Source organism: Phyllobates terribilis, unplaced genomic scaffold (assembly GCF_046119375.1).
Source record: "Phyllobates terribilis strain yellow unplaced genomic scaffold, ASM4611937v1 Scaffold_7__3_contigs__length_470593459, whole genome shotgun sequence".
In the NCBI taxonomy this organism is placed as follows: Eukaryota; Metazoa; Chordata; class Amphibia; order Anura; family Dendrobatidae; genus Phyllobates; species Phyllobates terribilis.
Genome location: NW_027362767.1, coordinates 293,536,585 through 293,548,948, shown reverse-complemented (window position 1 = coordinate 293,548,948; position 12,364 = coordinate 293,536,585). Strand labels below are relative to the sequence as shown.

General features: G+C 42.2%; 1 protein-coding gene across 2 annotated transcripts in view; it reads right to left on the bottom strand.

Moving 5' to 3' along the window:
• The window catches only part of OGT (O-linked N-acetylglucosamine (GlcNAc) transferase), a 37,802-nt gene extending 33,771 nt beyond the window's left edge, over positions 1-4,031 (bottom strand). The window contains exon 1 of one of the 2 annotated variants that reach the window (XM_073641008.1): positions 3,787-4,031. In XM_073641008.1, coding sequence (XP_073497109.1) covers positions 3,787-3,826 — 40 coding nt within the window. In that variant the 5' untranslated portion in view covers positions 3,827-4,031. The remainder of the gene's footprint in view (positions 1-3,786) is intronic. The other variant, XM_073641009.1, reaches the window with a different exon arrangement.
• Positions 4,032-12,364: the final 8,333 nt, after the last annotated feature.

Below are 12,364 nucleotides of genomic sequence, written 5' to 3'. Positions count from 1 at the left end.
CGCCTTCTGCTGCTGTACATTAAGAATATGAAAACAAATCCTGTTCACATTCTGTGCAGTCACAGGCACACAGATTGACCAAAACTAGCACCAAGGAATGCAGTATTATATTCCTTTTCTCCAAGTCTCCCCCATTTTATGCTTGATTATTAGAGCGTAAAACAAACTATTAAAAGCAATGAATACGTTGATTGTTTTTATTTAAAGACCCTTCAGTAACATGAGAGCAAGAATCCGTATTTACTATATACATTACCACCACTGTGGCTCTAATCAATGATTACATGCTCATGAGATTAAAAGGATGGCTGACTTTCTAACATATAGTTGCACTGAGGTCTTCTGAGACACAGAGACCCTGATTCCAGTGATGTGTCACTTTCTGGACAGCTTGTTGCACCTTTGATAAAAGCACTGTATTACCAGCAGATTGTCACTAGAGGACTAGTAAACCTGCAGCCACGTAGTCCTCCATATTCATGAGCTCTGTATAACCCTGTCCCACTCCCAGCACAGATTGGCAGCTTTCTGCCTATGCACAGTGTACACAGAAAGCTGCCAATCAGTGGTGTGGGCGGGGTTATACAGAGCTCAGCATTCAGAGAACTGCTGGATCTGCAGCAGAGAGTGATTTTTAGGCTACGTTGACAGTTCACACGTTTAGTATTTCACATCAGTATTTGTAAGACAGAACCAGGAGTGGGTGATAAATACAGAAGTGGTGACTTGTTTCTATTATACTTTTCCTCTGATTGTTCCATTCCTGGTTTTGACTTACAAATACTGATGTAAAATACTGACCAAAATACTGCCGTGTGAAGGTAGCCTTATCAAACCTGCAGCAAGCAGACAAGTAAGTGAGACAACACTGGAATCAGGGTCTCTGCCACTACATTATGCTCCTCTCAAGTGGGGTAATAAAAATCTGGTAACGATTTACTTTAAAACTTTTCAACTCCTAGAGACACCCTGAACAGGACTCCTAGAATGAAAGCAATTGTATACGGTAGTTGTAGCTTCACACCACTTCTCAGTGTGATTCCTAAACGTATAAGAAGTGGACATGCTTAAAGCAATCCTTTAAATTGTCTCAAGATGGTTGGAGGACACAGTACTCAGAGCCGTGCTGGCCCACAAGGAAAGTATGCTTTTTCTTTTCATATTATTCAGCACACTGTGGGTATGCTAAAGGTGCTGTCCAGGGAGCAGGGATCTGGAATTCCGTATGGAGGATCCACCTGCAAAACTCCTAGGCCTATGGCAAGAAAGGCCAGTTATGTCCAGACTTAATCACCATAAGGTAAGTTGTTAGGCAAGTTACTATTACACCATAAGCTACATACAGAAAGTCGAGGCTTTCCCTTTAGTTTGTTCTGTCTACAATTCACTTTCATTCACTTTATTTGGAATCTAAAAAGAGCAAAAAAAAGAAACCAATGCTGGAGAGAAGCCGTCGCCACCACCACTGAGTCCCACACTTATCCCTTCTAAAAACACAGCCTTACAGGTATGCTCCTCCTCCCATACTACTGTTTCCCCCTTGATTTTTCTTCCCTCCGTCTCCTTTTTCATTATTTAATATATTTTTCCTATACTATAAAATATGATTAGGGGATCTTCTTTATAACTTTATGGCCCTTAGTCTTGCAATATGAGCTCAGGATTGAGCCATTTACTCTATTATTTATTTCTTTTATTTTACAAGACCACAATGTACTTATTGTATTTAGGATTTTCTCTGGTTATATTGTTATAGAGTGTACTGATGAAGGTCTATGGGACCGAAACGTCTTCTGTGTAAACACACTCTTTATGGTTATTAAATTTTGAAACTACCTTCTGAGTGCCGAGTTCTTGCATTACATGTTTACAGGCGTTGGACCCTGCTCGAGCACTATATATAAAGGAAGTGCAATGATCTTCTACTTTACTGACAAACATACGGTATATAAGATCAGCCTAGCGTACATGTATTGTGCCAGAGGACATACAGCTAGGCTGCAAATAACCCCACACCCATATCGTGGACCAGAAACCTGCGGCACTCCCAGCTATTGTGTACCTACAACTCCCAGAAGGTTCTGACAGCACCCGACTAAGAGGTGATGGGAGTATGTAGTGTCACAACATCTGAAGCCACTGGATTGTACGTAGACCCCTCATTATCTACAGTGTGTGACCCCCTTTATGTTAGTACCAGCAGCCACCAAATCACAGGTGCACAAGCCTCATTATTAAATGATCTGACCACTGCTGGGTCCTGAGAATATTCCCAAAATGCTATTTACATAGCAGAACCAACAGATTTTCTAAAGCGCTTTTCATTTTACTGCCATCATATGACATTTAAGTACATTAGTATTTTCGGGGCTCTGTATCAGGGGCGGAGAAAGTCATTAGGTCATGCCAGGTGCCACACTCATTCTTCCAAAAGCACTGATGACTGGGGATGTACCCTGCCATGTCTTATGCCCCAATAACAGGCAGCCAGTGTGTGACCTGGCTCCTCTCATCCTGGGCAGCCAGGCGACACGTGGCATCCTGGCACATGACAGCAAATAGTAACCTGCAGCGGTGCCATCCTCAGCATTACTAAATGACAAAACATGAATAGTGCCCGACACTGCGCCCACCACATACATCACTAATATCCACCTCTCTACTCTCACATGACGGCAGGCATTGCCCCTGCCCTGTACACACTGGTGCAGTATATATACAGTATCCCCACCTGTACACTGTGGTCTCATCCCAAGGTGAAGTATATAAACCGGTATGTCCCCCTGTATACAGTATCTCACCCCAATGTGCAGTGTATTCACAGTATTTTCCCCTGTATACAGTGCAGTATATACACACAGTGGTATCCCCCCTCCGTGCAGTATATATACAGTATCTTTATATATATATATATATATATATATATATATATATATATATATATATATATATATATATATATATATATATATATAGTGGTATCTCTCCATGGTGCAGTATATACACAGTAAATCCCACTATATACAGTGGTATCTCCCCATGGTGCAGTATATATACAGTAACTCCCACTATATACAGTGTGATCTCCCCATGATGCAGTATATACACAGCATCTCCCCCTATATAGTGGTATCTCCCCATGGTGCAGTATATAGACAGTGGTATCTCCCCATGGTGTAGTATATAGACAGTATTTCCCCATGGTGCAGTATATATACAGTAACTCCCCCTATATACAGTGTCAACTCCCCATGGTCCAGTATATACACAGCCATCTCTCCATGGTGCAGGTTCCATACAGTGTCTCCCCCTATATACAGTGTCAACTCCCCATGGTCCAGTATATATATATATATATATATATATATATATATATATATATATATATACACACACACACACAGTATCTCCCCCTATATACAGTGCAATATCCCCATGGTCAAGTATATACAGTATCTCCCCCTATATACAGTGCTATATATATATATATATATACATACAGTGCCATCTCCCCAGGGTGCAGTATATGCAGTGGCATCGCCCCCTCCTGTACAGTGATACCAGCTGATCCGCCTAGTGTAACCCCCCGCTGGCCGGCACGGCTCGGTATATGGCCTCACATACACACAATGGCGGCGTCCGCCGTGTACACCGCATCCTGCTATTGAACGAAGCCACACGGCGCTTTGTTCTGAGGACACCGCGCCCATGGAGGGCTCTCGCCCCCACGCCCGGTCTGGGCTGAGGCCACATGCCATTCCGCAGCCATCTATTGCCGCATCCTACCTGTGCTGCTATCAGCCACACTGCCCACTGACGCAGCCATATCGACGGTGCGAGTCCGTGCACGACCCTACTCCGGCCTCCTCAGAACGGTGAAATGGCGCCTAGCTACAACGCCGGATCTATTTTCAGGAAAAATAGGGCACTAGCTTCTTGCGCGAATGATTTGGTGATTTCAATAGCGAAGGGTTGCTAAGAACAATTAGAAAGCGAATTTCCTCGAAAGTTTTTAAAAATAAATAATGATTCTATACTTGGGAGCTTTAAAAATGTAAATTGTTACGTCTTTAAGAAAAACGCAATGTATCCTTCCGCTCTGTGCACTGCGACAAACAGAACCAGCCGAGCATGCGCAGGGAGGCGCCTCAGTGCAGACGAGAGCTCGGGCGGCCATGTTTGTTGTGGGAAGCTGCAATTACGTAGAATTGTAAACTATGCAAAGAAAATGGCGACTGATTAGTAATGGTGGATGGTAGAAGATAGACGTCAGTATGGGCTGACGCTCTCACTAATGTTAGAAGTGATTTCTGTTTGATGCTGGCTGTAAAGTAAGCCTGTTTCTTATTGGTAGTATATATTACTACTATAATCCCAAGGACAGAAATTAGAATGCCTGACAGGCTCCGGTATCAATAAGATGAGGCAGTACCCGGGGCCCTCCAGTCACAGACCTGTCACGGCATTATGGTTTCCATCGTAGCCATGCTTTCTGACTTTTCCTGCCAGCTGTGCCATTTCCTTCCCATTTGGGTTGTTGCACACCACGTCTTTTTCAGGTGGCCAAAAACACGCCTTTTTCAAGCGGAAGACGCTTCAGGAATTGCCCCTTTTCTCTGGAGTTTTGTAAACTTGATATGCGTTTTCTTAGTGTTTTCTAGGAATTTCCTGAGCACTCTCAACACTTCTGACCATTGACATTCCTTTTATACTGTTTTTTTCAGCATTTTTGTGACGTCTTTGTTACTGGCGTTTTCCGGACTTTTTTTTTAACCCCCCCAACAATGAAGAAAGCACAAGGTGTTTTTGTAAAAAAAAAAAAACAACAACAAAAAACCCTCATATAAAGATACCCGGGCACATTCCCACCATCTTGTGAGCCTTCCCATTGACTTCTATTGTAAAGTATAGAGCAGGGTTACACAACCTATGGCTCAGGGGCCACATGCTGCCAACCATATAGATACAAAATTATTGACAGGCTAACTATAGGTGGGCGGCCGCACACACAGAAGTGGCAGCAGCTGAGGACTGGCAAGTACTAATGGTGGCCGGCGCAGACATCTCTGGATGCTTCGTACACAGGCTCGGACTGGCCTACAGGAGAGCAGGAGAATCCTCCGGTGGGCCCCTGTGCAGGAGTGGGCTGCCACCCTCTTATATGAGCAGTACTTGGCACTATACAATTGAATCACTATGTACAGACAATGGCAGCATGTTATTCATTTACCAATCTACCCATGTGCCCGGTTCAGTGTGGGCTCACTGCCGGAGCCCTTGCTGAACCGGGGGTGATGGCCTGGGGCGTACTAATACGTCCCAGGCCAGTAAGGGGTTAAGGCCACGGCCCCACTATCAGTATTTGGTCAGTAGTCGATCAGTATTTTTCTCAGGAGTGGGAGACAAAACCAGGAGTGGGTGATAAATGCAGAATTGGTAACTGGTTTCTATTATAACTTTTCTCTGATTGTTCAAATACTAATAGTGGGGCCTTGGCCTAAACAGTCCTGTAAGGCCACATTCACACGTTCAGTATTTGGTCAGTATTTTACATCAGTATTTATAAGCCAAAATCAGGGACAATCAGGGGAGAAGTATAATAGAAACACGTCACCACTTCTGGATTTTTCACCCACTCTGGTTTTGGCTTACAAATACTGAGGAAAAATACTGACCAAATACTGAACGTGTGAACATGGCCTTATAGTCACTTTACATATTATCTTAAAGGAGTTGTCTTGGTCTAAACTATTGATGGCCGATCCACAGCTACTATCTGCTTCTGTGTACAGAGAGGAACACAGCAGCTCTGTATGTTGTTTAATGGCTGCTGCTGGATGCTGTGCCTTGTCTCCCATTCAATAGTTTTGTCTCAGACAACCCCTTTGGAACATGAATTGAGTCAGCTTACTAATATGTCTTTATTAGAAGTTCTATACAGTTTTTCCTCCAGTAGACTTCATGATAAAAACTTCATAAAAACTGCACGCTGTTTAACAACATTTGGCTGCCCAGTTTTTACAGATGAAATAGATTTATTTTATAATTTGACCTTTAAAACATTGAGGTTATGAACATGTTATGTAAATGTACAGGTAAGTTCTTGTACTGTCTCGGATGCTCAGCCTCACTTTCTGTAAGTTGCCGCTTCTGTATCTGCTGAATGTTGGAAAATAAACAGGACTTCCGAGCACTGTTCTCACTCAGCGTGGTATTAATAAACGGGTATTCCCAGGGTACGCATTACTGGCAAGTTATCAAGTGATTAATATGGAAAATCAAAAGGGCAGTTGAGGGAGTTTTCTTCATTGAAGTCTATGGGAGTTACAGACACAAGAGGCGAGCCCTGCTCTAGGATCTGCGTGATGTCATGGTGTATGGTAAGAATAGCCCTTTAGGCTGGAATCAGATTTTGTGACGGTTTTTGATGCAGTTTTTTGAGCTACGGCACAAGTGGATTATTAGTAATGGATAGAAAATATATACTAATATTTAAAGTAATGTAAAGGAGGGATTTACTCAGCTCCTTCCTGCTGGATCTACTCCTTTTTTTGGTTAAAAAAAAAAAAACTGCATTAAAAATTGCACGTGATACTGGCACTATAGGGCATTTTTCAGCACGCTTTCGATTTATATATGGACCCAGTGTGGTATTAAAATAAAATAAAAAAAAATATCTCATGTTCACCTACAGATCCCGACTTCTCCATCTCTTTTCCTTCTGTTGCTGACCAAACACTGCAGCCAATCAGCGGCCGCAGCGGTGACATGTGCACCTGATTTTTTTCAATCCTTCTTTATTAGGTCTTTAAGCAATAGAGATACAAAAAAGGCATCAGATAAGTTACGTTATATATTAACAGATAACATTGTTCAAGAGCAAACGGTTTTCTTTTACACCAACACTTCATGGTGTAGCAAATTCCTAACTCTTCCTCCCCTCACTGGTGTATCTTAATTTATATATATATATTTTTATTTTATTTATATTTATTATATGCCTATATATATGACAAGGAGGCATACTTACAGCCCCTAGGTAAGTAACCTCATAGTCATGTAATTCCTATTGTGTTACCACATTATAATGAATCTTATGATGTACTCCAGAGCTATTCAAACCTACAAAGCTTTGTACCTTGTAAAAACAATTGAATTACGGATATCCTGGTTAATCATTATTAAGCTCAGCAGCATTTGTACATATAACCTGTAATAGAGCCAGACAGGTGATCTAGATGAGATTCTAAAACGGAGAAAAAACTAAAATCTACCAATAAACTTAGTATACGCCAATAGAAACAATTGATCAAGGTACAAAATTGATATTAATATAAATAATCAAAATGATTTATATGAAAAAGTGTACCATCTAAACTAACACTAGATAAGGTTCTGCATCTGTGTATATAAAGACAAAGGAAACATAACAATGCATTATGAATCAAATAAATGTTTATTACATATAGAGATATAAAATCGTACAAAATACAAAAATTGCATTAAAAGGTATGTGAAGCAGCCAACATGGAAACACTACACCAAACGGTAAAAAGGCTAGCAAACTACAAAAATGGTGGCTGAGGGACATTGAATAATACTAACAGTCCTGCTCATTGTTATTGGCACCCATGAAGTTTAAGTGCATAATGTGGAATATCTCCTGAAAAAAATGAATCAAGTGAAACAGTTTTTTTGTATAGAGACTCGTGGTAAATACAAAAGAGCAAATGATAAACAATAATGTAAAACAAAAAACAACGGGAGGAAAAAATAGAAAAACCTAAAGCTTGCTGTGTCTCTGGTATTGGCACCATTTACATTAATTTAGTATGGAAACACATTTTGACTCACCTGTGGTAAATCTCAAAAGCCACATGGTAGGCCCTGTTCCTTTGTCACAATAGTGAAGACAAAGGAGCTGTCTGAGGACATCATAACTGCTATTATTAGCAAACACAAGACATGCAAAGAGTATAAGGACATCTCCAAAGACCTTGGTATCCCAGTTTCAGCAGTGCGCAATGTTATTAAGAAGTGTGCCAAGCATGGAACTGTCAAGAACCTCCCTGGAGGTGGGGGAAAGAGGAAAATTGACAAGAGATGTGTCACGGGTGTGTCAGAGGTGAGAGACAGTCGCCCTGCAGTGGGTTGCAGGAGATCTCTACGTTTGGCATTACAGACAGTTTCTTAGATAAGAGGCTGTCTTTAGGACCGAGCGGCTAGCTCTCTCTTGCTAATTAGCTCTCTGGCCTGGGTGTATATATACCTGGTGTGTCTGAGAGGGAGTCGCCGGCTATATCCATTTCTACTTGTGAAGCTTAGCAGGAGCGGTACTTCGGCCTCTCTGGAGCTTGAGGCCGTGTGCTTATTTGGAGTTCATCTAAAGCTAAGCCATTTTCCCTGTTTTGTCCACCTTTGTTGTCTATAGAGTTTAGTGGAGGTTGACTCCATCTCCTTCCATCCTTAGCGGTAGCCATATGCCAGGGAGAGTAGGGCGAGGCACGCGTGCGGCGATTGCTGAGGAGGCAATATAGGAACGATAGTTGAGACAGGGGGACGCTAGACCAGACTAGGAGGTCTCCACTTCCCCCCTTTCCCTTTTCCCTCTGTGTTGCACTAAGTCTTCCCCATACCTGGCGTGACAAGATGTCATCGAACCTTGGTGCGAATGGTGGAAAAAACACCACGTCAAACATCCAAAGACCTGAAGGCCAACCTGGAACAGTCTGGGGTCATGGTTTCAACAAGTACCATATGCCGCACATTAAACCAAGCGCAGTTTTATGGTGAAGGCCAAGGAAGAAACTATTGCTGAAGAAAAGACATAAAAAGGAATGACTGATCTTTGCCAAAGAGTACCTTGACAAACCACAATCCTTCTGGGAAAATGTTCTGTGGACAGATGAAACAAAAATAGAGCTTTTTGGCAATGTAAAGCAACAGTTTGTTTACAGATGGTGCAATAAGGAAAAGAACACCTTACCAACAGTTAAGCATGGTGGAGGATCCATAATACTGTGGGGTTGCTTTGCTGCATCTGGTACTGGAGGCCTTGATCGCATCACAGGAATCATGAAATCAGAGAATTATCAAGAGATTTTAGAGCGAAATGTCTTGCCCAGTGTAAGAAAACTTGGTTTGAGTCGAAGATCATTGGGTCCTCCAGCAAGACAATGACCCAAAGCACACATCCAAAAGTACACAGGAATGGTTGAAAGAAAAAAAATTGACTTTTTTTTTTAAATGGCAGCAATAAATCCTGACCTCAATCCCATTGAAAATACACTGCTCAAAAATAAAGGGAACACTTAAACAACAGAATATAACTCCAAGTAAATCAAACTTCTGTGAAATCAAACTGTCCACTTAGGAAGCAACACTGATTGACAATCAATTTCACATGCTGTTGTGCAAATGGAATAGACAATAGATGGAAATTATTGGCAATTATCAAGACCGCCTCAATAAAGGAGTGGTTCTGCAGGTGGGGACCACAGACCACATCTCAGTACCAATGCTTTCTGGCTGATGTTTTGGTCACTTTTGAATGTTGGCTGTGCTTTCACACTCGTTGTAGCTTGAGATGGACTCTACAACCCACAGAAGTTGCTCAGGTAGTGCAGTTCATCCAGGATGGCACATCAATGTGAGCTGTGGCAAGAAGGTTTGCTGTGTCAGTCAGCGTAGTTTCCAGAGGCTGGAGACAGGCCAGTACACCAGGAGACGTGGAGGGGGCCGTAGAAGGGCAACAACCCAGCAGCAGGACCGCTACCTCCGCCTTTGTGCAAGGAGGAACAAGAGGAGCACTGCCAGAGCCCTGCAAAATTACCTCGAGCAGGCCACAAATGTGCATATGTCTGCACAAACGGTTAGAAACTGACTCCATGAGGGTGGTATGAGGGCCCGACGTCCACAGATGGGGGTTGTGCTCACAGCCCAACACCGTGCAGAACGCTTGGCATTTGCCACAGAACACCAGGATTGGCAAAGTCGCCACTGGCGCCCTGTGCTCTTCACAGATGAAAGCAGGTTCACACTGAGTACAAGTGACAGATGTGAGAGTCTGGAGACGCTGTGGAGAGCGATCTGCTGCCTGCAACATCCTTCAGCATGACCGATTTGGCAGTGGGTCAGTAATGGTGTGGGGTGGCATTTCTTTGGAGGGCCGCACAGCCCTCCATGTACTCGCCAGAGGTAGCCTGACTGCCATTAGGTACGGAGATTAGATCCTCAGACCCCTTGTGAGACCATATGCTGGTGTGGTTGGCCCTTTGTTCCTCCTAATGCAGGACAATGCCAGACCTCATGTGGCTGGTGTGTGTTAGCAGTTCCTGCGATATGAAGGCATTGAAGCTATGGACTGGCCCGCCCGTTCCCCAGACCTGAATTCGATTGAGCACATCTGGGACATCATGTCTCGCTCCATCCACCAACGTCACGTTGCACCACAGACTGTCCAGGAGTTGGCGGATGCTTTAGTCCAGGTCAGGGAGGAGATCCCACAGGAGACCATCCGCAACCTCATCAGGAGCATGCCCAGGCATTGTAGGGAGGTCATACAGGCACGTGGAGGCCACACACAATACTGAGCCTCATTTTGACTTGTTTTAAGGACATTACATCAAAGTTGGATCAGCCTGTAGTGTGTTTTTCCACTTTCATTTATTTTGGGGGTGACTCCAAATCCAGGCCTCCATTGGTTAATAAATTTGATTTCCATTGATGATTTTTGTGTGATTTTGTTGTCAGCACATTCAACTTTGTACAGAACAAAGTATTCAATGAGAATATTTCATTCATTCTGATCTAGGATGTGTTATTTGAGTGTTCCCTTTATTTTTTTGAGCAGTGTATTTGGGGTGAGCTGAAATCTGCCATTGGGAAAAAGAACCCTGCAAACATTCAAGAACTTGAACAAATTGCAAAGGAAAAGTGGAAGAAAATTCCAGCTGAGAAGTGCAAGAAGCTTATAGATGGCTACAAGAAATGTTTGGATGCAGTCAGCAATGCCAAAGGGTGTGCAACCAAGTATTAATTAGGGGTGCCTTTATTACTGCACATGCTGTTTATTCTGTCCCTTCTTTGAAATTGCAACATGGAAGTTGAAAAACAATGTTTTATTGTATTACTTTGGACCACTAATTAAATAATAACTTTGGTACATTTCCATTTATTTCTGAAGATATTGTACAGTCTATGTAAACAATGAATTACTCTCTACGTTGTAATCAATAAATAGCATATGCAAAACTTTTGTCATTTTTTTAAATTAAATGACCATTCCTATATTAACAAGCATTTTGGTTAAAATTAAGGTGTTGCATGATGACAACTTCATGCACTTTCAATTCATCACCAGAAAAATGGCATCACAACAACCAGACAGAAGTAATCACACTTTAAAAAAAAAAAAAAAAAAAAAAAAAAAGCAAAACTTTTTGTCGCCACTGTATGTTTACCTAAGTGTGGGGTAACGCCAAGAATCTCCAGTGCAGGTTTCCGCACCGTGCCTTCTTCTGGGGGAGGGAGGTGTTGGGGATTCCTGGCGTTACCCCACACTTCGGTAAACATATATCCATTGCCATCATGTTTTGGTTTGGTACGCTAGTTGTTTTACCATCTATCAGCAAAATCATTGTACTTACTGCCCGCTTTTGAGTTTGCATACTCTATATCTTTGGTATATGAACAGGTTGTTATAATCTATGAGCTACCATGCTGTGTAATCTATTGTCAGGCTATTAGGCTTAGTGCCCACGATGCAGAAATGAAGCAGAAATTTTCCTGAGCATTTCTGCATCTCCTTGGCAGAAAAACGCATGCATTTTTTACATGCGTTTTTGACGCGTATTTGCATGCGTATTTGCCATGCGTTTTTCCAATGCATTGTATAGGCAAATACGCATGCAGAAACGCACAAGAATTGGTCATGTCCGTATTTTTTCTGCGAGTAAAATCTGCGCAGAAAATATACGGACCATGTGCACAGAACTTGCAGAATGTCATAGGAAGTCATGGGATACGGTATGCAATGCGTTTCTGGAGCGTTTACGCGCTGCAAATACGCACCAAAATACGCACCAAAAACGCATCGTGGGCACACAGCCTTAGATTTTTTTTTTTTTGCATTTTACTACATTTGCCTTGTATTTTCATATGTATGCACTAAGCATGTGGTCACTCTATGTATTATTCAATATCCCTCAGCAACCATTTTTGTAGTTTGCTAGCCTTTTTACCATGTGGTGTAGCATTTGAATGTTGGCTGCTTCACATACTTTTTTATAACTTTTGTGGTTCATGTAAATTTTGTATTTTGTACGATTTTTATCTCTATATGTAATAATTTATTTGGTTCATC